Here is a 27,092-nt window from a genome sequence, read left to right on the forward strand (position 1 = left end):
ACTTAAGGGGGTCTATTTGCAATTAACCCTATATTCTACTATGCCCTCTTTCCTAGGTCTATACCCCAGCTTAAAACCACGCAGCTTAGCCAGCTACTTTTTTTTTGCTTAACTGGGATTCAGGGAGTCGCTTAGGCTTTTATGATAGTTTTTTTTAGTACCGTAATACAATTCTTTCCATCTATAAATTTTCTTAGGTTCAATCAAGAAGATCAGTTGATCATTGTGTATCTTGGACGACCATATAGGTTGCGAGTGACAACTAACTTATTGCGTACTGAGAACAAGTATGTCTCCTTATTGTGAGTGCAGATGCACATGTATATGGATGTTAGTGTTACATCAATTATTTAACGATCAGATAGAAAAGGTGACAGTATCATACTGGTTTAATCTTACAGTAATGTGAGAATATAGTTGACTTGCATGGTGAGAATCTAGTCACTTATCTGTAGAATGCATCTTCACTTTTATTTTTTTCTGCTACTACCATGCACTAACAAACCATGCTTTTTGACTGCCTGCATAATTATTCAGGTTATCATTTGGTGAAAATAATGTCGGGCTTTTAACTGGAGATTCCTCAATCAACAAAGATGCTCAGATACTAATCATGACGACTGAGATCTTGCGGAACATGTTATATCAGAGGTAGTTACTTGAGAATGATATTATTTTCAAAATTATGCTCCGATTTTAGTATCTTCTATACAATACAAAGAGTTTTTTTTCTGTATATGAAGCGAAACTTCTTTGCACCTCATGAACATTGTTGTGACAAAGTTGTGGACTGTGGTGTAGTTAACTACTATTCAGATCTCTCTAGATCACATGTGTTTTTGCCAATTTGCGTATATAACACACATAATTTCCATCATGACATATTTCCCTGAATTCTGCATCAATCCTGGTATCGTTCCTACTAGTTGGATAGATATATGAACATTCATCTGGTTCTCAAACTATGTATGTATCAAATCCTTATTTAGATATCTGATATTTCTCTAAGATCCGTAGAGAAGTTTATTGGATGATAGTACGTGAAATCAGATTAAGCTTGGGACAATGTGGATATGATTGTGAAGCGGAACTAGCATTGGCTTGTAGCAGACCTCTTATAGAGTAACCCTATTTGAGTTTCACACAATCTTCAGAACCAATTATCTTCGTTCTTGTGCAAGAATGGTTTTAAAAAACAAAAAACTCTGATTTGTTAGAATCTCAGCCATTACGATGCCTATAGGCGTTTGCTGGCAAGATAAATGCATTATGATGAATTAGATCGGGAAATGGATGGAAATCAACCTCCCTTGATGGAATATTCAAGGGAGCATGTGGCACATGGGAGAGTTTAGGTAGAAAGTGACATTAGTGTGCAAGCTGACATTTATATAGAAAAAAAATCTGCCCATGAGAGTTCGAATAGAAGGTTTAGCTATGATGTTAAGTTCATTCTCAGCACAGACTACATCCTTTCCAATAAATTATCAGGTAAGGATATCAAGAGCCTTACCGCACTCGGCGGAGTTTCAGGAAGACATACTCCTATTTTGGATATTGATTGTTCTGTGAAAGCGTATAGGGTTGCTCGTATATGTGATACTCGTGTGGAAAGATCAGAAGTATTCCTCATGTCAACTCTATAATTTATCTTAAAAAGCATACAATATGAGAAAATTGATGTTCACCATATGCTGTGTTTGAAGCAAAGTTACATGGTATGTGTGCCTAAATTTTTATTTTTTACATTCATCTTTACATATATAATTGTGCTTTCTTCTAAAGTTTCAGATCCATTTTTATGTAAATTAATGCCCAAATGCGATCATCATTTATGCAGTTCTTGTCTAACTTCACGAATCACTTACTGTAGCTTTTATATAGAAATATTGAAGTACATGCATCTTGTATCCTCTCACTCATGCTGTGTATCTTATGAATTCTTCTCTCCATTTCATGCTCGCTCTCATTGAACCACAGAAACACACACATACAGACAATTCAAATAGAGGTGATTGTTTAGTTGTACTCATACAGTGTTGGAATGTCATCTTCTGGGAGTAAATTGTTTCATGTTGATGTCATTGTTCTGGATGAAGTACACTATCTGAGTGATATATCTCGAGGCACTGTTTGGGAAGAGATAGTATGTACCCTGACCTTTGCTCCATTTTGATGTTAGTTTTCTGCTGTCAGTTATTTTTTCTTGCCTAATTCTTTACTGTGAACTTTTTCCTTTTAAGTGGCTAATTACATGCATGTACTCAGGTTATATACTGTCCAAAGGAAGTGCAGCTTCTATGTCTTTCAGCAACAGTTGCAAATCCGGACGAGCTGGCTGGTTGGATAGGAAAGGTAATATGGTAAATTTGTTAGTTCAGTTGTCAACCTGTGGGTTACTTATTGCTGTTTTTGGTTTATCCAAGTGATTTTCTTCTTCTGAATAAGGAACTACACTTCCATTGAGAACAAAGCACAAGGAAACATGTCCCAAGCAATAAAACTTAGAATTTAGTGTTGATCTCCTCTGGCTTTCTTTACTCTCTTCCCACTGATTCAGTTCTACTGTTATAATGTCAACTGTTGACAGATCATTATCCAATGACAAACCTATCACACGATACATAATATATTGATACAAAAATAACAAAATGAATGCATGATGGTATTGTATAATAAGTGTTCTTAAGGGGCATGGTCCTAACATTGATTGTACAATTGAAATGAAGCATTAAACCAGTTACCTAAAAGGGAAAGGTGTGTGGATTGGCTGTGTTTCACTAGTTGATATAAATATTCTTTTTGGTGAAGTAACGTAGTCTTCAACTTATTTCTTTTGTTGCTTTCCCATTGTTTCTTACTTTGATGATCCTAGAGTAACCCTATTTGAGTTTCACACAATCTTCAGAACCAATTATCTTCGTTCTTGTGCAAGAATGGTTTTAAAAAACAAAAAACTCTGATTTGTTAGAATCTCAGCCATTACGATGCCTATAGGCGTTTGCTGGCAAGATAAATGCATTATGATGAATTAGATCGGGAAATGGATGGAAATCAACCTCCCTTGATGGAATATTCAAGGGAGCATGTGGCACATGGGAGAGTTTAGGTAGAAAGTGACATTAGTGTGCAAGCTGACATTTATATAGAAAAAAAATCTGCCCATGAGAGTTCGAATAGAAGGTTTAGCTATGATGTTAAGTTCATTCTCAGCACAGACTACATCCTTTCCAATAAATTATCAGGTAAGGATATCAAGAGCCTTACCGCACTCGGCGGAGTTTCAGGAAGACATACTCCTATTTTGGATATTGATTGTTCTGTGAAAGCGTATAGGGTTGCTCGTATATGTGATACTCGTGTGGAAAGATCAGAAGTATTCCTCATGTCAACTCTATAATTTATCTTAAAAAGCATACAATATGAGAAAATTGATGTTCACCATATGCTGTGTTTGAAGCAAAGTTACATGGTATGTGTGCCTAAATTTTTATTTTTTACATTCATCTTTACATATATAATTGTGCTTTCTTCTAAAGTTTCAGATCCATTTTTATGTAAATTAATGCCCAAATGCGATCATCATTTATGCAGTTCTTGTCTAACTTCACGAATCACTTACTGTAGCTTTTATATAGAAATATTGAAGTACATGCATCTTGTATCCTCTCACTCATGCTGTGTATCTTATGAATTCTTCTCTCCATTTCATGCTCGCTCTCATTGAACCACAGAAACACACACATACAGACAATTCAAATAGAGGTGATTGTTTAGTTGTACTCATACAGTGTTGGAATGTCATCTTCTGGGAGTAAATTGTTTCATGTTGATGTCATTGTTCTGGATGAAGTACACTATCTGAGTGATATATCTCGAGGCACTGTTTGGGAAGAGATAGTATGTACCCTGACCTTTGCTCCATTTTGATGTTAGTTTTCTGCTGTCAGTTATTTTTTCTTGCCTAATTCTTTACTGTGAACTTTTTCCTTTTAAGTGGCTAATTACATGCATGTACTCAGGTTATATACTGTCCAAAGGAAGTGCAGCTTCTATGTCTTTCAGCAACAGTTGCAAATCCGGACGAGCTGGCTGGTTGGATAGGAAAGGTAATATGGTAAATTTGTTAGTTCAGTTGTCAACCTGTGGGTTACTTATTGCTGTTTTTGGTTTATCCAAGTGATTTTCTTCTTCTGAATAAGGAACTACACTTCCATTGAGAACAAAGCACAAGGAAACATGTCCCAAGCAATAAAACTTAGAATTTAGTGTTGATCTCCTCTGGCTTTCTTTACTCTCTTCCCACTGATTCAGTTCTACTGTTATAATGTCAACTGTTGACAGATCATTATCCAATGACAAACCTATCACACGATACATAATATATTGATACAAAAATAACAAAATGAATGCATGATGGTATTGTATAATAAGTGTTCTTAAGGGGCATGGTCCTAACATTGATTGTACAATACTCATCGACGTTGCCGTCGGAGTAACCTATCGGCTGCTCACATGGGTTCTCAGGTATAACGCGCTCGTCTGTCCGATGCGTCTTCTTCTGAGTAAACATTGCCTTGTTGGTCTCTGCAAGAGTCGCACGTTTGGAATCACACCTTTATTCGACTATCAGAGGTCATCGGAAACAATTAGGATTAATCATCCTAATGACTTTGTCAGGTTCTCTATATTTTGTTATTCTCTATTTTCTATGATTTATTAATTAAATTCTAAACCAAAGTTTATGATGTTTTCCATTTATCTAGTCGATATGTGCCTCCAGTAATAAAAAAAAGACTTCTTTTATTCCTTGATTCCTTATCGTTACATAACAATTTTGTCACTTACATGAATCTTTCTTTTCATCGCTCTGCTAACCAGTCCCCTTTCAGTTATAGGAGAATCTTACTAAACTTAATTTCTTCTAGTAACATAAGCAATTTGGTTAATTTTTTCTCTTTACTACATATGAGTTAGCTAGGAAAAGATAAGAAAGGCACCATTCTGCACCATTTTAATTTAGTAAAATTGAAAAATCTTTGTTTGCTGAAAAGGCACAGTTGCTGTTAATTTCATGATTATTAATCATACAAAAAATTTTCTTTCAGGGTTTTGTTTCAACATATTTAAAGAAAAACCTCTGATTTGGTATAGCAGTTATATAGCTGATATTTATTGAATGAAAGTTAGGTATATATTTTTTAATTTTTAAATCTATTATCTATGAAAAGTAAAAATGGTAATTTCATGTTATACAGACTCTATCTTAGTTTATCCGAGTGTGGATCGGCGTGAACACTAAGATTGGCCTCCTAGTGGGATTGGCGTGAACTAGAAACAAAGAATTTGACAAGCTCATAGTCTGCCTTCCTGGATATTGTTCCTCTTATAGTCTTCAATTTTATATTGATTGTCTTTGCATGTATTTTTAGCTTGACCTTTATGTAACCTGTTTTGTTCATTGTATCTTCTTTTTAGCTTGTTTCAACAAACATACGTCATTCTTCTTACTTAAGTTCTTCTTTTTTGAAAAAAAAGATTCATGGTAAAACAGAGTTGGTTACTTCCAATAAGCGACCTGTTCCGCTAACTTGGCATTTCTCGATGAAGAATTCTATGGTCCGACTTCTTGATGAGAAAGGAAAGAAGATGAATAGGTATTTCACTCTTCTTTTATGTACTATACTATTCTTGGGTATCATTGTATTGAAAAGATTAATTTTCTGTTTAAATTCTCTCTAAATTATTTCTTATGAAAGGCTGTGAATTTAACTTCTGACTTTCTATCTGCTGATTTAAAGTCAATAAAAAATGTTTTTTAGTCAGTTTCATGTATATGCATGAACCTGTCCTCCCATTATTTTCTTTTGAGCAACTTGCGCACTGAGAGTTTGTTATTTTCTTTGTTCTTTTACTTATTTATATGATTTTCTTGGGATCCTTGGGTTCACTACAAGTAAATAATACCTAGATTCTTCTCTGTAAGAGGCATTCATGATATTTTATTATAATTTGCTAAATACTGCAAGATACAAAAAATTTGATGCCAAGCCATGGAACTACTGATTACAAGTAGATTGTGCATGTGAGATGTCCAAGGCACTATAAACCTAACTAGTTGTCTTGAGCTACCATCTAAGACTTGAAGTTCTTCAGTATCATTTATAATCCACTTTCATATGTGTATTGACAAATATAAACATATGATGCTCGTTAGATATGTGATACCGATTAGTTTAAGATACTGGATCTTTTGCACATGTAATTCATGTGGAATTCGAATTTTTTTTGAGTTTTATGGGACGAGTTATAGTAATAATTTCGTTGAAATATAATTAAAGATAATTTATTTGGAGACCTCTGGAACAAGTCCTAAATTTTTTTTTTTTTTGAGTTTTATGGGGACGAGTTATAGTAATAACATAAGTCTTCTTGTTTGGAGACCTCTGAAAGAAGTCCTAAATAATTTAAATTGTAAATCTGTGAAATAGACAGCCATGCGAGTAGTATAACATCAGCCATGGACAGGAGAGAGCTTTGGCAATATATTTAGAGATGAATATGACTAAGGATGGTCCAAAATGTGCAGACATATTTATTGAGTAAACATGCATATAAGTGAAATAATGTTACTGCAACGTCATGACTTACATATTAACTTCTATATGTTTTTTCATGTTAATATATGAAAAGGCTAAATTTGAAATTTGTGCTTACTTTCCTTGTCTGTCAATTGTCTTACTTAACAGTATAAGGTTAGCATCCGTATCCAATCTGAATCTGGATTCTCTTTTGTCATATATTGATATTGAGTTCACACGCCCACAACATCAACAATGATATCTATAGCCATTAGAAAGAATGAACAAATATCTGGCTGCTCCTCTATTCATGTACACCGATAGTAATCTATAAAGTGCAACATTACTTCATCTGCTTTGTGTTCTTTTTATTATGAGACCTATCTATGTGCTTGTGTTGTCTGGAAAGTCTCACCTTAATGATATGACTGATCAGGCATACACATGCCTGAATATTGAAATATCATGCAAAATTCACTCTGTTCAAAGTTAACACTGTTTTAATTTTATTGCAAATTCTTGATTTCCAGTGTTTCTCAATCACTTAGGGAAGTTTCAATGGTTCTTGCAATGTAATCTTTACAGGAAGCTGTCACTCAATTATATGCAATCTTCTACGTCAAGACCAGAAGCATACAGTGAAAGTAATAAACGGAAATACAGAACAGGAAAACCTGATTATGGCATCAATAAGGCTTCTAGTATTTCACGGCAGGCCTCGTTGTCAAAGGGTGAAATAAACTCTCTACGCCGTTCCCAAGTATGATGTCCAGAATCCAGATTAAATTTGCTGTGTTTTTAGTTATTTTGGTCTTTCTTGATGTCCTAGTTTATAGGTACTCACCAAAAGTTCATCATGCTTATGATCAGTATACCAATGTGAAAGTTTCCATTTCCTATGGTAATTATCTTGTTATATTTAAATGCTTTTCATCCCTTACCTCAGGTTCCTCAGATACGAGATACCTTACGACATCTGAACGCTAAGAATATGCTTCCAGCCATTTGGTTTATTTTTAGTCGAAGAGGATGTGATGCTGCCGTGCAGTATGTTGAAGATAGCAAACTTTTAGATGAGTGTGAAGCGGGTGAAGTTGAACTGCGGCTAAGAAAATTCAGAATGCAGTATCCTGATGCTGTCAGGGAAGTTGCTGTAAAAGGACTTTTGAATGGCATCGCTGCACATCATGCTGGATGTTTACCTCTTTGGAAATCATTTGTTGAAGAACTATTTCAGCTAGGTCTTGTTAAGGTTGTTTTTGCTACTGAAACACTAGCTGCTGGGATTAATATGCCTGCTAGGACTTCCGTTATTGCATCTCTTAGCAAAAGGGTTGATGCAGGACGTGCATTTCTGAGCTCAAATGAGCTACACCAAATGGCAGGGCGTGCTGGGCGGAGAGGTATTGATGAAGCTGGTCATGTTGTTCTTCTTCAGACTCCCTTCGAAGGAGCTGAAGGGTGTTGTGAGCTCCTGTTTTCTGGTCTCGAGCCTCTTGTTTCTCAATTTACTGCTTCTTATGGGATGGTCTTAAATCTTCTCGCGGTCTGTATTATTTCTATTAGTTCTTTTTGTAGTACTACAAGGACATGGTTAACTGATGAATTACGTGTGTTACACTTTAAATGTTCCATAGGGTGCAAAAATCACTCGTAAATTGAAGGAACAGGATGAAGTGAATGCTCTGCATTCAGGAAGAACACTGGAAGAAGCTCGAAAACTAGTGGAGCAAAGCTTTGGAAATTATGTTGGAAGCAATGTTATGGTTGCTGCTAAGGAGGAGCTTACTAAGATACAACATGAAATTGGATTACTTTCTTTGGAAGTTGGTGAAGATGCTGTGGATAGGAAATGCCGGGAGCAGTTATCAGAGGCAGAATATGATGAAATTTCTAACCTCCAGGAAGAATTAAGGGTAAGTCTTTTTGCTGCCTTTTCTGTTAGTTCAGTTTGGTATTTTCACCCTTCTGGTTACTTCTCTGTCAACGGATGGTCTACACTGTTCCCTTTATTCACCATTGTTTATATTGATTAAAATTATCCTACATGGTTCATATGACACCTACTTTATAAGTCTATATATTTTTCGCTTTCTTTTTTTTATAACTTTCAATTTTCCTCTCTTACTTGATTCATGCATTTGTATGGAATTCTTTGAAAGTCTGCTACTTCCATCAGCCAGCATAATGTCTTTGAGACCAATTATCCTTGTAGTACATCTGTCGTTCAAATATTCTATATAATGGATATGGATGCTAAGTTGTTGGTGTCCGAAGTTAACTGAAACTGCAAGTTAGATGCTTTTAGGTTAAAGCAATCACCTCAAGGTCATTCTGGAAAAAATTTACTTCTTGTGCACATCTTAATTGTGTGAAGAAGAGTCAGCCGTTTATTGAATTTTTAGATCTTATCTATTCCTAAAGTTTGAGCAATAACCAATGTTTACTCTTCAGAAGGCTGGATGTCGTCTATGCATTGAATCAACACCCTTGAACTTTCAGTTATATTGGTCTAGGTATAAGGCAGGATTCTTTTCTCTACAACTTTCTCTAGTCCTGTTTGGACTTGAGATTATGTCAAGGCAACGGCCTTCTGCAACCTCTTGGTGCTGTATCATTAAAAAAATAAATAAAGAACTTAGGCGTTGAAAACTGAATACTACCACTGCAGACTACAACAGTGGCTCCTCTCTTACACCATAGGAGCCCAAGTAGCATGCATGTGGACATATGACATGAGACATAGAAACTCTTCAGAAAGTAGGATACGGAGACATTGCAACACGCCAATATGCTCTCTCCTGAGTCTCGCCCACGCCCCTACAACCCCAGCCCCACACGCATATACAAACACCGTAACCAAAAAAAGAAATCCCAACCCCATGCCCTCTCCGAATGGGAAGGTATTCCACCACAGTGATGGCTGTAATCTCAGGAATAAGAGCGGAGATCACCATATGTTTTTATGTGTTTATGTTCTGGGTTGGATTGAATGATGAACAAGATGTGGGTTCCTTGGTTATAATATATGTGTGATGGAAAAATTGCATTACATGTTTCTTGTCATCACAAGAGGAGGTGAAGAGAGTTCAAACAAGAGGAGGTCAAAACAGTTCAATGATTAATATTCATGGTTAAAGGAACATTAGGAGGAAGGAAACAGTTAGACGAGGAACACCTATGGTTGACAAAGGAATGTAACTCATAGCAATAGCGATGATTGTCACCCGCAATTGCTGACAGATGCAATTGTATCCAAGGCAAAAAAATTTATTAAAAATGTGACGGGCCCCCAAATTAATTGCACCGAAAGAAGCCGCACCAAAAAGAAAAAAATTATTAAAAATTTGTTAATATTGTTTTCCCGACTGCTATAAATAGGCCTAAAATTATTCAGAAAAAATCCATCCCAGAAACAATAACTCCACATATAGAAGAGTGAGAAAAATAGAGAGTTTCTCATTGTAAAGAGATTGTAACTCCAAAGTTTTTCTTCATAGTGGATTCTTCTATCCTTACCCGTGGTTTTTAACCTAAATTTATTTAGGGGGTTTTTTACGTAAATCTGTATGTTTATTTTATTACTTCTGTTCTACTATTCGCTAGGATCCTGTTCTATTGGGCTCTGGGTTTGTCCCTACAAGTGGTATCAGGGTGTGTATCTGCTTATCTTATGCTCTGTGGCTGTCACTAAAAGTGGATCTTCTACATCAAAAAATAAATTAGATTATCATTTACCTTTTGAAGGCATTGGGCACTATTCACGAGTACAATACTATTCACGAGTACGGTACTATTCACGAGTACAGTATTATTCACAAGTACGGTTACCATTCATGAGTATGGTTATTGTTCATGTGAAATAGTAGAAGTTACTGTTCATAGTAGAAGCAATAACGATAAAGTTCGAGATTAAGAAATTCAACAAGAATAATTTCTCATTGTGAAAGTTAAAGATAAAGGTTAACTTAAGAAAAGATAATTATCTAGCGGTCATCGGTGCAAGACCGGACGACATCATAGATGATAAGAAGTGGAACGAGATGGACGAAAATACTATTACAAATCTTCATCTAGCATTAACAGACGGGGTGTTATCAAGCATAGAAGAGAAGAAGACAGCAAATGAGATCTAGGATACTCTAACAAAGCTATATGAAGTCAAATCCTTGCACAACAAAATCTTCTTAAAAAGAAGACTTTACACTCTAAGGATTGTGAAATCTACATCGATAACTGATCACATCAACATCCTAAATACACCGTTCTCCCAACTCATAATGTTGAGGCATACAATCGGTGTGAATGAACGTGCAAAACTTCTACTTCAGAGTCTACCTGACTCGTATGATCAGCTCATCATCAACCTAACAAACAACGTTATTACGGATAATCTAGTCTTTGATAACGTTACAGCCGTTGTTCTGGAGGAAGAAAACCGACACAAGAACAAGACAGGCAAGCAAGTTCGCAACAAGCGGAGGTCTTATCGGTGACGAGAGGAAGATCAACGGAACGTGGCTTTAGTGGAAGTCATATCCATGGTAGATCAAAATCAAAAACTAAGAAGAATACCAAATGCTACAATTGTGGCAAAAGGGGTACGTGAAATCGGAGTGTTGACACAATAAGAAAAATGATGATAAAAAATCTTCAAAGCCATTAACATCTCAAGGATACGTTGTCAGCACATCAGATGATGGTAAAATTCTATACAATAGAGCAACCACTATTGATGAAGGCAGAAATAAGTTCGTTGATATCTGGCTTATAGATTCAGTAGCTTCTTGGCACATGACCTCTCAGAGAGAATGGTTCCACAAATATGAACCTATCTCATCTCAGAAAGAATGGTTCCACAAATATGAACCCATCTCAGGAGGATCTGTATTTATGGGCAATGGTCATACCTTAAAAATTTTTGGTATTGGTATTGTCAAAATTAAAATGTTTGATAGTACAATATGCACCATTCAAGATGTACGACACGTGAAAAACTTGAAGAAGAATTTGTTGTCTTTAGAACAATTGGATGAGCTAGGATGCAAGACCCATATAGAAAATGGAATCATAAAAATTATTAGAGGGACGTTTATTATGATAAAATGAGAAAAAATACCTGTAAATCTATATATGCTCAAGGGAGAAACCCTGTCGGAACTGATTCATGTGTGACATTAACTAGCTATGGAGAAGAACAAATCATGATGTGGCATCGTAAACTAGCCTACATGTCAAAACGAGACTTGAAGATTCTCTTTGATCAAAAGCTGCTTTCTAGGCTAAAATCGGTAGTTCTTCCCTTCTGCGGGCATTGTGTTACAAGTAAGCAGCATTTGCTGAAGTTTAACACATCGAGTTCTAGAAGCAAGATTATTCTGGAATTGATTTATTCTGATGTATAGCAAGCACCAGTTACATCCATAGGAGTAGTAAAGTACTATGTTATTTATTGATGATTATTTTAGGAGATGTTGGGTGTACCCTATCAAGAAGAAGGCATATGTGTTCTCAGTCTTTAAAGCTTACAGAACGTGAGTCGAGCTTGAATCTGAAAAGAAGATCAAAGTGTTTGAGGTCAGATAATGAAGGAGAATACACAAACGGTGAATTTCCTGCATTCTGCAAGCAAGAATGCATCAAAAGATAATTCAGTACTGCATACACTCAACAAAATAGAGTAGCGGAGCAGATGAGCAGAACTTTGTTGGAAAGAATAAGAGCAATGTTGGTAACTACAAATCTGGATAAAATCTTTTAGGCAGAAGCAGTAAAAACCGCGTAGTGAATCGATTTTTATCAACCGTAATACAGTTAAAGATGCTGATGAAGATGTGGACCGACAAGCTAGTTGATTATTCCAACCTCCATATATTCGGAAGTCCAGTGTACGTAATGTACAATGCCCAAGAAATTACAAAGCTAGATTTAAAATTCAAAAAATATATATTCTTAGGGTATGCTGACGGAGTAAAAATGTATCGCTTGTGGGATCCCACTGTCCGTAAGGTTATTGTCAGTAAAGATGTTATCTTTGTATAGAACCAACTACAAAGTAAAGAAAAAGAAAATAGTTCAAGAAAGAACTCAAAGACTGTAGCTGTTTAGGTAAAAAATGATTCAAATTCTTCTAAAACAACACTAGAAAATGATGTATAAGAACCAGTCGAGTCCGAGGCTCCAGAAGTTCGAAGGTCAACTCGTGAGAGAAGACCACCGACTTGATACTCAGAATATATTACAGAGAGTAATATTGCATATTGTCTTCTAATAGAGGATGGATAGCCATCTTTTCATGAATCTATAAATAACACAGATGCATCTTTGTGGATGATAGCAATGCAGGATGTAATTGAAGCTCTCCATAAGAATAAGACTTGGGTACTTGTATCACTACCGCAAGGAAAAAAGACTATTGAAAATAAATGAGTCTATAAGATCAAGCGAAATGACGATGATCAAGTGGAGCAATATCATGCTAAATTAGTGGTAAAAGGATATGTTCAGAAAGAAGGTATTGATTTTAATAAAATATTTTTTCTTGTAGTTTCACTTACATCAGTCCGAATACTTATGAGCGTTATATTTGACTTACGTCTAGAGCAGCTAGATGTTAAACAACGTTTCTTTTTGGAGACCTTGAAGAAGAAATTTACATGCTCTAACCAGAAGGTTTTGAAGAAAGAGGAAAAGAGAACTTAGTTTGCAGGTTGAACAAATCTTTATATGGTCTAAAGCAGACACCGAGGTGTTGGTATAAGAGATTTGATTCATTCATCATAAGCCTTGGATACAACGGACTTAATACAGACCCTTTGCATATTTTAAGAGGTTTGGTGAAAATAACTTTGTTATTTTATTATGTATGTTAACGACATGTTAGTTGTTGTGTCATCATTTAACATGCCGCTTTCTTCCCTGACTTTATGTCTGGTTCTTGAGTTGGGTATCAGTAAAATCTGCACAGGTAGAAATTCGTAAGAGGGTGGGGTTAATTGACTGTGTGATCATATAATATTAACAGTTGCAGACCCCAACGAAGATGTATCAAAGAATTAAAGACACGATTGGCTAAGGAATTCCTAATGAAGGATCTAGGATCTGCAAACAAGATTCTAGGGATGTAAATTTACCGAGACAGAATTAATAGGAAGATTTGGTTTTCTCAGAAAAATTATTTAAAGAAAATATTGTGGTGTTTTAATATGCAAAATTATAAGTCAATTTCTACCTCACTTCCTGTTAATTTCAAGTTATCCTTCACTATGAGTCCTAGTAGTGAAGAAGAGAGGATGGATATGTCTCGAGTATCGTATGCATCAGCAATGAGAAGTTTAATGTTCATTATGATTTGTACAAGACCAGACATTACACAGGCAGTGGGAGTGATTAGTCGATATATGACGAATCCTAGTAAAAAGCATTGGAATGTTGTAAAGAGGGTCCTAAGATTCATTAAGGAAACTTTAAATGTTGTTATGGGGGATCAGATTTTATTGTCAATGGATATGTTAATTCTGATTATGCAGGTGATCGTGATAATAGCAAATCCACCGTAGACTATGTGTTTGCACTTGCTGGTGGAGCTATAAGTTGGGTTTCAAAATTGCAGCCAGTTATAGCTACATCAACAACAGAAGCTGAATATGTAACAGCTACACAAGCTAGTAAAGAGACAATATGGTTGAGAATGATACTAGAGGAACTCCGACATGAACAAAAGAATATTTCTCTATTTTGTGACAGCCAGAATGCTTTACATTTAGCATGAAATCCAGCTTTTCATTCAAAGACAAAACATATCCGAGTTCAGTACCACTTCATTCGTGAGAAAGTGGAAGACGGAACAGTGGGTATGCAAAAAATTCATACCAAAGATAATCTAGCAGATTTTTTGATAAAAGCAATCAATACTGACAAATTTATTTAGTGTCGAATCTCTTGTGGTCTATCCAAGACGTGAGCAATATGAAGATGATAAGATAGAAAGAATGGTGTGAAGATATGATTGATACTCAATCAAATATTCAAGTGGAAGATTATCAGCCACAATTGATGATAGCTGCAATTATGGAAAAAACAAAAAAGTGGCGGGCCCCCAAATTAATTGCACTGAAAGAACCCGCACCGAAAGAAAAAATATTAAAAATTTGTGAATAGTATTTTCCCAGCTGCTATAAATAGGCTTAAAACTCTTGAGAAATATCTATCCCAGAAACAACTACTCCACATATAGAAGAGTGAGAGAAAAATAGAGAGTTTCTTCTTGTAAAGAGAGATTATAACTCCAAAGTTTTTCTTCATAGTGGATTCTTCTATCCTTAACCGTGGTTTTTATCCCAAATTTATTTAGGGTTTTTTTTACGTAAATCTGTGTGTTCATTTTATTACTTCTGCTCTATTGGGCCTTGGGTTTGTCCCTACAATGATCTCAGTAGACATTAGGGATTGACAATGGTCATTTACTGATTGTGATAGGGTGGAGTTATGTGATTGGGATTGCACATATTGTGTAAATTGATAAGTGTGGTGAGCCACAAAGCACTGTAGTAGTTTACACTTCAGGAATATCAGCCAAGGGTTGTCATGCTCTGATATCATGTTGAACTGTGGCAGAATGTCGGAAATTTCTAAATATTATATGGGTCAGAAGCCCAAAATAATGCAATCTTGGTGCAGTAGAATCATTGGCATATTCTTCTATATCATTGTGTGATGTCCTCACCAAAGATCACTAGCCTGTTTCAGGAATAAATATTTTCTTTCCATCAACAAGTCTTTTATGTGTTGCTGTATGAACTGATTTTTGCTGGTTATGGCCAATGTAATTAAGATGTATATTTGTTGATGACATCAATAGGAATGGTTGCAAGTGTATATTCACTTCCATGATTTTTACTGCAGTCTTACCGGCTGACCTGATTTTTGTTTCTTTCATCATTTTCGCAGGCAGAGAAACGACTGCGTACTGAACTCAGACGACAGATGGAACTTAGGAGAATGGGTGCATGGAAGTCATTATTAGAAGATTTCGGAAAAGGCCAACTTCCTTTCATGTGTTTGCAATATAAAGATAATGAAGCTGTTCAGCATACTGTTCCTGCTGTTTATATCGGAAATGTTAACTCTTTTGATGCCAAGAAAATCATGAGTCTGGTGAGCGTTCATTAGGTAGTCTGACTTTATCAGTATGTTTTCATGGTGTAGAGTGCTAGAAATCTGAAAACACATTTGTGACTGCAATCTGTTTAGCTGCCCTACTTTACCCTTAATAAGATTCCTAAGTCATTTCTATCCGAAATGCATCTTTGGATAATAGGAGCTTTCATATCATCATTCTTTTAAAATGCTTACTAATATTATCATTTTTTTGGGCTTGACTGTTTATTGTGCCTGAATATTGTTGTCTCCTAGTAGTTTCTCTCTCCTTTCAGTTTAAAGGTGTTACCATTCATCATATTTTGATCTTTACAAGTCATCTTAGATCCTTCTGATTCTAACGTGCAGACTGGTGCTTATATTGGAGACGAAGACAATAATGATTGCAGTCTATCTTACTATGTCGCTTTAGGTTCAGACAATTCTTGGTATCTCTTCACAGAAAAATGGGTAAAAGTAGTATACAAAACAGGCTTTCCCAATGTAGTTTCTGCTGATGGTAATCTACTGCCTCGTGAGTCTTTGATAAAACTCCTCATGAAGGAAGAATTGCAATGGGAAAAGCTTGCAGATTCAGAATTTGGGCCTCTATGGTCCATGGAAGGGTCCTTGGAGACATGGTCATGGAGTCTGAATGTGCCAGTATTGAGCAACCTCTGGGAAGAAGAAGAGGTTTGTAATTAATACTCTTTCTTTTCTTAAGATGTTAAGATGATAACCATAACACCTAAAGATTGACTCACATAGTGTCTTTCTTCTTCTTCTTCTCCTCCTCCTTCTCCTTCTTCTTCTTCTTCTTTTCCGGGTTTTTTTTTTTGGGTTGAGGTTGAGGAACAGTATGTTTCTATTTCTTAAGATTTACAAGATCTAAAGGTTATTGATGGTCATGGTTTTCCGAAAATAATTCTAAGGGATATATGTTGGAATTGTAAGTTCTTTGTTTCTTACTTAAGAACCAGGTCGTTTTTGGCCAGGTGAAACATTGGTCTGAAGAATATGAAGATGCTGTACAATGTTACAAGGGGCAGAGAAGAAAGGTTTCACGTCTGAAAAAGAAAGTAGCAACTACTAAAGGGTTTAAAGAATTTAAAAAGGTTCTGGATATGACGAACTTTAATAAAGAAAAGATTGAGCGCCTTAAGGCTAGATCAAATCGTTTAGTCAGACGAATCGAGCAAATTGAGCCCTCTGGTTGGAAGGAATTTTTACAGGTATGGCAATGCATTTTGGTTACGTTTGCTTAGACAATGTCTTGTTATATCATCATATCTGTTTGATGTTAGGGTTATCTATGCAATACTCTTCTCATTATTTTTACAGGCCAGGATTATTATGCTAAATAGACATTGTGGTATGATGTAGACTTGTAAAGTAAATTTCACGATGTATTTTGTACTATGTAGTGGAAAGACCTAATTAGGAATGTATTGGTGTATGGAACATCTATTTGACAGGATATTGACATGCTTCAGGTGGTTTGCAATTGAGTCCTTGAATTATTGAACTCTTTCTAACACATTTTGGTTCTTTAATCTGTTCAATGCAGATTGCATATGTACATTCTTATTATTTCTTTTTTCATATTAAGGGTTGTCTTTAACAAAATGATATGGTAATAATGCTGTATTTCGAATATAATGTATTTCAATAGCGGAACTAAAATATATTTTGAGCTATGAGAGGGAGATTTAAACCATGTGCCAATACTTTTTTCGAAATATGGTTGTACAAGCTTATGCATTGTTAGCTTTGTCAATTACCATAATGTAAATTTTATGTTGTACCAAAAATTGAAGTGGTTTGCTGATATAATGTTTTATGTTGAAGCGCTTTGCACATATAAGGTTTACTGGATGTACCCAGGTCTTGTTCCCATGAATCCCATGGAGTCTTTGTATTTGTGAAAGTCGAGATTTCTGCTGCATTGCACTAGAATTTTTTTAAGTTTATAGCATCTAATTCGCCCATCAACATCCCCCACCACCTTCCACTGGGTTATTTTTAGTTGGGATCAGAACCTTGTGCTTGAGATTTGAAAGAACCTTCTAGAGTAAATCCTCATCGAAACACCTTTCATTCACATCTATCCTGTTTTGTAGATGGATTTTCTTGTATGTTAGTTAGACGCATCTGCATCATTTTCTGTGGCAACACGTACTCTTTCATGGCAGTTCAGGTACATGTGAGACATGACTACAACTCTATTTTTGCTGCCAGTGCATCCTAGACTTCGGATACATGGTATTTCTTTGCATGTATTGGTTATTCATAGTCTAGGCATAACATGATAATTTCTTGTCAAACAAACATAATAGGATAATCATGCCTCTTATTCTACACATCGTAAAGTAACCATCTTTAAAATTAACTTTTAGAGAACTTCTCACAGATACCTTGGTCTCAAAACAAGCAACTTTCTGACTATACAAAATGCATGCCCTATGGATGGCTAGAAGTCAACTAATTCTGTATCTTCTACTATAGATGGTATAAGAGGAGCGGATAATAAGAAAGAATGACCGTCTATTTTTAAATGACTGGTTAGTGGATTGTAACGCTACCAGCAGTAATATTCTTTCTCAGAGGAAGACAACCAACAACCATGCTCTTCAACCACAGTACCACACTCACGCGCACACAAGCACGCATGCACGCGCACACACACACACACACACACTTATACAAACTAAACTCTCCCATGCACGCTATTCACCTCCACGCTCACACGCCTATTCATCCGCCCACACCTACACACACATGCACGCACGGGATACATTCTAATACTTTTGCTATTTTATTTGCCAGATAAGCAAAGTGATAGAAGAAACCAGAGCACTGGATATTAACAACCATGTTATGTTTCCCTTGGGGGAAACAGCAGCAGCAATCCGAGGAGAAAATGAACTCTGGCTTGCTATGGTTCTTAGAAATAAGATTTTGACTGAACTGAAGCCAGCACAACTTGCTGCAGTTTGTGGAAGTTTGGTTTCTGAAGGAATTAAAATTCGACCTTGGAGAAATAACAGGTTAGTGTTGCAAAATTGATTTGATTTCATATTATTTGTTTTGTTGAAACTTTTGTTGGCATGTTGGTTTTTTATATCATGTCAACATAACTTTCGGCTTTTTTGTTCTTCCATGAATTTGTTTCACATTAACAAGCATATGCTCAGGGGACCAGTTTTTGAAATTCCTGACCTAGGGCTGTGGATCATGGAGCTTTTTTCCCCTTTCTGTAGAATCTTACGGAATTTTGGACAAGCATATAGAATGTTTTCAATCATGAAAATTAAAGGTTAAATGTTGAGAATTGCCTAGAACAGTGTCATGAGGTTTGCAATCAAGAAACCAGGAACTTGGCACATGCTAAGGACATTAGCAAAAGTGAAACCCCTATGATTGTAAAAGTGTGAATTACTTGAAGAATGAGAAAGAAGTGAAACCCCTACGACCATGTGTTATAATTTTAATTTCCATATGCTAAGGAACTTTAAACGTCCGTATATTATATTTGTAAATAGTTGAGCTAGTAATACACTGCTACGAGATGTATTATGAAAATAAAAACTTAGCTTAATTTTATTAAGCAAAAAAATCATGTTATTCAATTTTAATTTTGTGCTTTGACATCTTGTTTCACATTTATAGCTACATATATGAACCATCATCCATTGTCACTGATGTCATCAGCCACTTAGAAGAACAAAGGAGCTCCCTTATGGAGATTCAAGATAAATATGGGATAAAGGTTAGTGAAGATCAAAAAGGGTTGTCTTTCTTGCTATTACTTGTCCTGCCCAGTAATTTCAGACTTTACAGATATCATGTGGATTAGACAGCCAGTTTTGCGGAATGGTTGAAGCTTGGGCTTCAGGCTTAACTTGGAGAGAAATAATGATGGACTGTGCAATGGATGAGGGGGATCTGGCTCGACTTCTACGCCGTACAATTGATCTTTTATCTCAGGTATGCATAAGTTCATATGTCTTGTTTTTCTCTTGTCATTCATTTACACATTTGGTCCACAACATTTTACAAGTTTGGTTGGAACCTTAATTGTTGTGAATTTCAGAAATGAACTGGTCTAACTGGAAGGCACATGGTGACCAAACAAATACTGTGTTCATTTTGTCATCACATAAATGATCATATCTCCTCTAACAAAGACAAATTTTATTTCTCACATCAATTCAGAGAGAAGTCAATTATGTTGACACAGTAGCATCATCTAGGTTTAGGTTTCACTAGTTATTATACAGGCTAATGCATTTGGGAGCTGAATCTCATTAACTACAACCTGCTTTTATTTTAGGTCACTAATAGACAAAGAAACTAAACCAAAGATGTGCTTTACTTGTTTCCAACGATTAAAGCATGGTTCTCTTTGATAAGGACACAAGTTAACGACAATTTTTTGAAATTCAGTCATGATGACACTGACACTATACTGCATCTGAAAGTATGTTCATTTCATTCATACAAATGTTGCTATTCATGTATAAAGAATGTGATTTTAGTAAAATGGTCTATAAGAAAGCAGAGCATAATATAGTCCTTATTTTTTTTCCCTTTTTGGAGTTTACAAGTTGGTTTGGGACATATATTGGCATATGATGTGTGTCGGAGCCTCTAATTTATCACTGGGGCCTACATATGATATGTTTTTTTCTAGTTTTTATCATTGTGTACCATTACATGATTTATTCAGCATTTTACACTAGAATTATAAAGGTCTATATGTGGCGTATGATTTTGTGTACAGATTCCAAAATTGCCCGATATTGACCCGCTGCTCCAGAGTCGGGCATCCCAAGCATCTGCAGTCATGGACCGTGTGCCCTTAAGTGAGCTTGCTGGATGAACTCATGTACTCGTACCTCAGTGCAAGCCTTATGTAAACATTGTGAAGACTGTAACTATTTACATGGTACGTCCATTTGTAACATTTGTATGCTGTGTTATTATTTGCATGTATATTACATCTTGTTGTATAATGATTTACGTTCATTACTGACAGGTGCCAACCAACTTTGGCCTTTATGCTGCATGTTATGGAAGGCGAGATTTTTTATGTTTAAATTCTCTGGCTGGAACATGGGCAATGAGGGCAAGGAGGAAATTAATCCCCATCAGGATATTGAAGTTGATGATTATGGATGATGATGATGATGATGCATTCATGAGAGCGGTGCTGATTGCCTTTCAGTCGCAGGTGGGAGATATTCTGTTATTACAAGTTGGGATGGCCTAATATGCAAATAACTCAAATGCTGTAATTGTATATATATTCAGAGAGCGAGAGATTTGAGATGCACTGTTGGACCGCGACTTGTCTATTTCATTGGTATTGGTAATGTAATTTGATCCCGAGCTTGTTTGGTCTTTGTTGATTTCCTCTTGATTAATTATGTCGCTCGTTAAATTCTTGGCAGTCAAAAGCTCCATATGATATAAATGAGTGGGAGATCTGTAGAAATCAATATTGAAGAATTTTTCAGAATCCGATTCTCTTTTTATTTTAGCGTCAAATTTCTTGTGGGTATGATTTCATTCATTTGTAATGCTTTTTCAACTGCTTATCTGTGGATTATAACATGTGTTAATTAAGAAATTATAACCATCAATGCCTACCACAATTTTGGAGTTTCGGAGTTGTTTTGGAGTTTCGGAGTTGTGACGGTGCATGTTCAAATTTCATTGACCATGAATTTATAACAGATTTTTAAAAAGAATGGGTTTTTAGATATTGGTCCCTTGAATCATCACTCTTTTGACGTTAGTCCTTCAAATCTTCATATTTTAATATTAGTCCATTAAATTGCATTAGTATGTTGATATTAGTCCCTATGTTACCATTTCCATTCAAAACCTCAACTACAGTTAGGTTAAGTCTAACCATGGCTGGCAAATTAGCAAAATACCTATCTCTCCCTATCTATTATCCTCCATCTCCTCCTCTCTCCAACTCCAAATAAACCCACCAAAAAAAGAAAAGAGAAGAAAAGAAAAGGAAAATGCATATCAGCATCCTCTTCTTCTTTTTCCTTTGTCTCTCTCTTCCAACTCTCCCCCAGGCGGCACGTGCATGCCCATTGTCTTCAAGTTATGTCATTTCACAAATAACTATTAATTGAAATCAAGAAATGATATGCCAATGTTTTATCATCTATAAAAGATAATACCAGCAATGAGCTAAACAGGATTTTTATACAAGACCACATATGAGGAGTCTCACGGCCACCGATTCTAACTAATTACTACCGTTATCGATCTTTAGACGTCATCATCTTCAGTTTTGTAATAAACTCATGCACTGATAATATCGGCTGTCAAGACCTCACTCCCTCAAGAACTAAATAGGCTTGGCCCAAAAGCAAGGGGCGAAGGCAGTTCATTGAGGGTGGTGTCACGTATTATTTTGAGGGTAAATTGGCTAAAATGATGAAAAATGAGGCTCCATATGTGACGTGTTTTCCCCCCTTGAAACCACCAAAAGATATAGGGAAAAATTGCAAAATAGACCATTTTTGCTAATTATTTAGCAAAATGGATCGTTTTGCTAAATAATTAGCAAAATAGACATCTTTTTGGCAAAAAAGAGATCTATTTTGCAAAACAGTTCAGAAAACATACGGGACTAGTAGTCCCATATGTTTTAATTACGGATTAGTAAAATTTTTTACTCAGAAAACATACGGGACTACTAGTCCCGTATGTTTTCTGAGTCACTAATCCGTAATTAGTTGGCTTTAAACATACGGGACTAGTAGTCCTGTATGTTTTCTGAGTCTTGTTTTTCAAAATCGACCTCTTTTTGTCAAAAGAGGTCTATTTTGCTAATTATTTTTCAAAGTGGTCTATTTCACTATATATTTCATAAAAATGATCTATTTTGTAAATTTTCCCAAAGATATAATGAACCAAACACCTAAAAGTAAAAAAAGATTCCTTCTTTCTCCCCCTTTCTCTTTCCCCCGATCGGTCCCCGATCGACTATGTTTGGTTTGAGAGAAAGGGAGAGAAAAGAAAAAGAAAGAGAAAGTAAAAAGAAAGGAAAAGAAAAAGAAAAGAAAATGATATTCTTTTTATTGTTTGGTTAGAAAGAATATTGTAAGGAAAGTTAGAAGAAAATTCATAAGAAAGTCATTTTCTCTTGTTTGGTTACCTTTCTAAGAAAAGAGGAAGAAAATTATCACAACATAATTTTAATTCATACTTTTTGGATTTAGATTTAGATTTTAAATAATTTATAAAAAATAATTAAATTAAATTATAATTCTATCATATTTTCAAAAAAATTACAAGTTATTATACATGTTTACACAATCTTAACTCAAGAAAAATTGGCAATTTCCTAACACAAAAACTTGAGTGGCCATCAACTTCGAGTTTGTAAATATTAACAAGCAAAAGCACAATCACAATTCCACTAATTAAAAAACAATATTTCTCACATAATATTTACAGAAAGAAATATCAATGAAAGAACCAAAACAAATCTAAAGTAAATGTCATGATATTCCTAATATAAACTATAATCCATTTCTAGTCACAAATTCTATTACAATCAATTTCATATAGAAAATCTTAACCAACAAAGTCTATTACAATCAATTTCATATAGAAGATCCTAACCAACAAAGTCTATTACAATCAAGACATCAATCTCACATCCTTGGATTTTGACTTTAGTGAGCCCATCCGGCCATTCCTGGAATGAGAAACCGTTCAGTCAAACGAAACTGAATGCATGATTACATATCAAAGCTATAAAATGAAAACAAGAATTTGTCCAAAGGAACTGCTTTATATCTACATATATGAACTACAACCAGTGAATGAGAATGGCTTTTTATGAAGCACCAATTCATCTTGCACATTTAGCTTATACATAGGGTAATAGGCATAAGAAGCCATACATTATTAAGGGTATATATTTACTTAATTAGCATTAAGCGGATTTTGCATCATGTAGGCTTCCATAAACCTATATTCAAATTGATAAAACAAATACAGAGAAATTACAATCAAAGTTCCACAGAATCAGAACTTAACGTCCTTTGGCAGGATGGGAGAAAATATACAGCAGTTTTCAATTTTTTGGAAGCAAATGTAAACCATGTTTAATAATTCTTAAAATTGTCAAGAGCCAGCCTTGTCTGCAACACTTAGCACAATTTTTAGCTCTTTGAATGATTCATTTAAATCAAGTTTGTCTTCACAACTACATATAAAATCTAAGCCTATCCCCAAGAGTCGTATGCATGCTTGAAAATATATAGACAGCATCACAAATATGTGCATTCCACTAAAAATGCTTGGAATTATCAAGTTCTGCGCCAAGGCACCAACTCTTAAAGACCAAAAGATGAGCAAAATATGGGTGGCAACAACAATACAAAAATGAAAGCAGAAGAAATCCATGCTATTGAAAACTAGTTGGTTAGAACCTATGTTATTTGTAGCTGACTTGCCTTTGGGTAATATGCGACAAAATAAAACAGAGACAAGCATCATCAATGACAAAGTCGTTCTTTGAATGTATGATGATCAAGGGCAACCAGAACAAAAAGATCCTATTAAAGAGGTTCAACAAAAAATTGTGTATTGATATATGTTCTAACCATAGAAGAAAATTTTTGTGAGAGCATTTTTATCTGACATGCCCCAATAATTGTCTATGTAATGTGTGACACGCAAATAAAATTCAGACATGAAACAGGACCTAGAATTTGATCCCTGTCATCTTCATTTATCAGTTGTGCATAACATTCTAGTTTTTCAGATGTAAAACAAAAGGTAGAGAACAATAATTTGAATACAATGATGAAATTCAAATGAACTATTAAACAAAAAATTAAACAAAAACTAAATACCTCATATGGCACGGCCCATTTCCCAATACGCAAGGGCTTGTGGTAGTAGTTTATATTTCCTATATATAAGCTTGCATGACCGGGAACTTTCTTCACTTCTTTCATTATCAGATCAACTCTAACAAATGTATCATCATCACACTTCATTATGTACTTTGCATGGATTCTATGAATCTGCACACCAGTGCAATTGGAAAAGAAGAACAATAGAATAAGAAGTCAATCAACTACTCTAAAACTTCAATCTAATCCAGCAAATTGATCAACTACTTTCAACTTTTAACCCTAGCTGAAGCAAATAATCCAGCAAACTGTAACTAGATGTTACATAGCAGAATAAAAACCACAAGTATCGAATATGCCAGCGTTGAACGCCATAAAATACTCACAGTGCGATAAGGGAAAGAAGTTATATGCCTCCCATCCACATGGACATGATAACCTTCTAAACCAGCATATAGTGTGAGAACAAACAATTTGTCTTCCACAAATGGATATGGCCAATCGAAAGACACATTCTTTGTTTTTCCAATTAATTTGTTCAACCACCAAGTCGTTTTAGATTCCTCTGAATGGTTATCATCATCACGGATCCACTTCTCGCACTTTACTTGCCCATCAACTGTAAAGACAATTTGATATATAAAATTCAGCTTTGACTACTTACCAAGAAGATAAATGTTAAGGACAAGAAGAAAATGCTCTAAGACCAATTGGGTTTATCCTTCATTAATCTTTGTCTCGCGGGCCGAGACAGCAAACACTGTCTCGCCCGTCGAGACAGCAAAAGCTGTCTCGCGAACCTGTTTTCTGCCAACTGTTCTTGGAGGTTATAAATACCCTCCTAAGGCCATTTTTCCAGGGGGCTGATCATTGTGAGTACTTCAGAGCAATCCAGAGCAATCCAGAGCAGAGAGAGAGCAGAGGTGCTGATCTTACGGCCAATCCTTGATAATCAGGCTTTGACTTGATTTCAAGAAGAACGACTATCTTACATCGATAAGATATCGTTTCAATTTCTCACTTCGATAAACGAAGTCAGAATCATAAACCCCTCACGGTTCAATCAGAATCTGTGATTTGGTGGTCCACGAGTCAAAGCGCTCCCGGCACAGGCAAAGATCCCACGAAAGCAGTGATCCAAACAACGATCCTGCGTTTATTTTCTCAAGAGTTGTAATTTTCTTTTTGTTGTGTAAAAGAGTCTTATAAAAAGGCTGTTTTCTTTGAATTTATTGTAATCGACCGAAGATATAATGAATTCGACAACAGAACCAACTTTTGACGAAAACACTTTCCCTCTGCGGTGAATTCGCCTCCTGTCAGCATCACGTGAGGGGGGCAAGCCTCTTCGTCCTTCTCATTGTAACCGACTTCATTAGCAGTTGCTGCTGAGAGAGATGAATTGTTGATTTCCTGTAAGTAGTTGCAGAGTGAACCAAACAATTAACAAATGATTCATTAATTGTTCATCTAACTTCAGTTATTTTCGTTTCGATTGTTCAATTAACCATAAAAAGATTAGTCTTCAGTCAGTTCATAATCTAATAGAATGTAACCAGAATATAATCAGTTTTTTACCAGAATATAATCAGTTTTTTACCAGCTCCACCTTTAAGACCTTGAGGCCAAGGTCCCACGCCTCTTTCGCCGACCGATGGAGCTCGGAGAAGTTTCGTTTGATGACATAGTCCTCGTAATCGGCGAACTTGAGGCCCGAAACGTAAAGAGATCGCCGGAGAGAAGCGGATGAGGATGAGAGGGACCTCGAGGTGTGCACGAGGTGGTAGGGCCGCTTAGAGGCGGGCCTAAAGTCGGAATCTTGTGGGCTGCGGAGGCGATCGCGAGAGAGACGAGGTCTTAAGCTGACGAGAGCTTGAGACGGTGTCGAACTAGGGTTTGATTGAGAGAGAGACGAGGATCTCTGGAGGCGATGAGCAATGAGACGAGGATCTCTGGAGGCGACGAGCAAGGCGACGAGAATCTGGAGGAGAGATCGGGGGTCAGCGTCGGGAGAGATCGGGGTCAGCGTCGGGCGAAATTTCCGTCGCTCTCCCTCGTTTTCACTAGGCCAGCGGAGAGAAAGGGGGAATGAAAAAATATAAACCCATTTTTCTGCAGTGAAATTCATTTTCTTTTTCATTTTTGTTTTCTTTCCATCCAAACACCAGAATCCTACTTTCTCTCACACTTTACTTTCTTTTCTCTCCATTTCTCTCAAACCAAACACAGCCTTATTCTACAAATCAAAGAAAATGAAAAAAAGTCACGTTCTAAAATGTAGAAGAAGACAATAATTTAAGAAAGAAAGAGAAAAAGAAGATGCGGGGAGGGATTATGATGTGAAATCCAAAGGGCTTTCTATTTGCAGTTTAGTTTGAATCATCATCCAATTTTATTGTAAAGGGGGGATTATGATGTGAAATCCAAAGGGCTTAATTTCTATTTACAATTTAGTTTGAATCATCATCCAATT

At 35.9% G+C, this 27,092-nt stretch overlaps 2 protein-coding genes across 5 annotated transcripts in view; one reads left to right on the forward strand and one right to left on the reverse strand.

Annotated features, from left to right (window-relative positions):
• LOC109823032 (DExH-box ATP-dependent RNA helicase DExH15 chloroplastic) overlaps window positions 1–21,145 on the forward strand; it is a 29,174-nt gene extending 8,029 nt beyond the window's left edge. Inside the window, exons 3-17 of one of the 4 annotated variants that reach the window (XM_020389351.1) lie at window positions 538–651; window positions 2,038–2,146; window positions 2,269–2,355; window positions 5,539–5,657; window positions 7,167–7,341; window positions 7,528–8,127; window positions 8,219–8,497; window positions 15,531–15,737; window positions 16,089–16,412; window positions 16,715–16,951; window positions 18,546–18,766; window positions 19,389–19,488; window positions 19,560–19,706; window positions 20,503–20,667; window positions 20,758–21,145. In XM_020389351.1, the coding sequence (XP_020244940.1) occupies window positions 538–651; window positions 2,038–2,146; window positions 2,269–2,355; window positions 5,539–5,657; window positions 7,167–7,341; window positions 7,528–8,127; window positions 8,219–8,497; window positions 15,531–15,737; window positions 16,089–16,412; window positions 16,715–16,951; window positions 18,546–18,766; window positions 19,389–19,488; window positions 19,560–19,706; window positions 20,503–20,601 (2,818 nt within the window). In that variant the 3' untranslated portion in view covers window positions 20,602–20,667; window positions 20,758–21,145. Of the gene's footprint in view, window positions 1–537; window positions 652–2,037; window positions 2,147–2,268; window positions 2,356–5,538; window positions 5,658–7,166; window positions 7,342–7,527; window positions 8,128–8,218; window positions 8,498–15,530; window positions 15,738–16,088; window positions 16,413–16,714; window positions 16,952–18,545; window positions 18,767–19,388; window positions 19,489–19,559; window positions 19,707–20,502; window positions 20,668–20,757 lie in introns of those variants that run through there. The other 3 variants (XM_020389352.1, XM_020389353.1, XM_020389354.1) reach the window with 3 other exon arrangements.
• LOC109820912 lies at window positions 25,320–26,825 on the reverse strand. Its single transcript, XM_020387107.1, has 3 exons — window positions 26,220–26,825; window positions 25,892–26,032; window positions 25,320–25,340 (listed from the first exon to the last, which is right to left on the reverse strand). Exons 1-3 carry the CDS (start codon window positions 26,757–26,759, stop codon window positions 25,320–25,322), a joined length of 702 nt encoding a protein of 233 aa, XP_020242696.1. The 5' UTR covers window positions 26,760–26,825.

The sequence above is a fragment of the Asparagus officinalis genome, chromosome 8, assembly GCF_001876935.1.
Source record: "Asparagus officinalis chromosome 8, Aspof.V1, whole genome shotgun sequence".
Lineage (NCBI taxonomy): Eukaryota > Viridiplantae > Streptophyta > Magnoliopsida > Asparagales > Asparagaceae > Asparagus > Asparagus officinalis.

Bases quoted from the DNA above. Each gene is read 5' to 3' on its own strand.
- LOC109820912 (XM_020387107.1), bottom strand. From the start codon at position 26,759: ATGAAAAAGAAAATGAATTTCACTGCAGAAAAATGGGTTTATATTTTT. The intron at 26,033-26,219 runs GTAAAAAACTGA...AACTACTTACAG, and splicing joins AGGTCTTAAAGGTGGAGCTG to GAAATCAACAATTCATCTCT. The intron at 25,341-25,891 runs GTTCTGTTGTCG...AGATTAATGAAG, and splicing joins AGTGTTTTCGTCAAAAGTTG to GATAAACCCAATTGGTCTTA.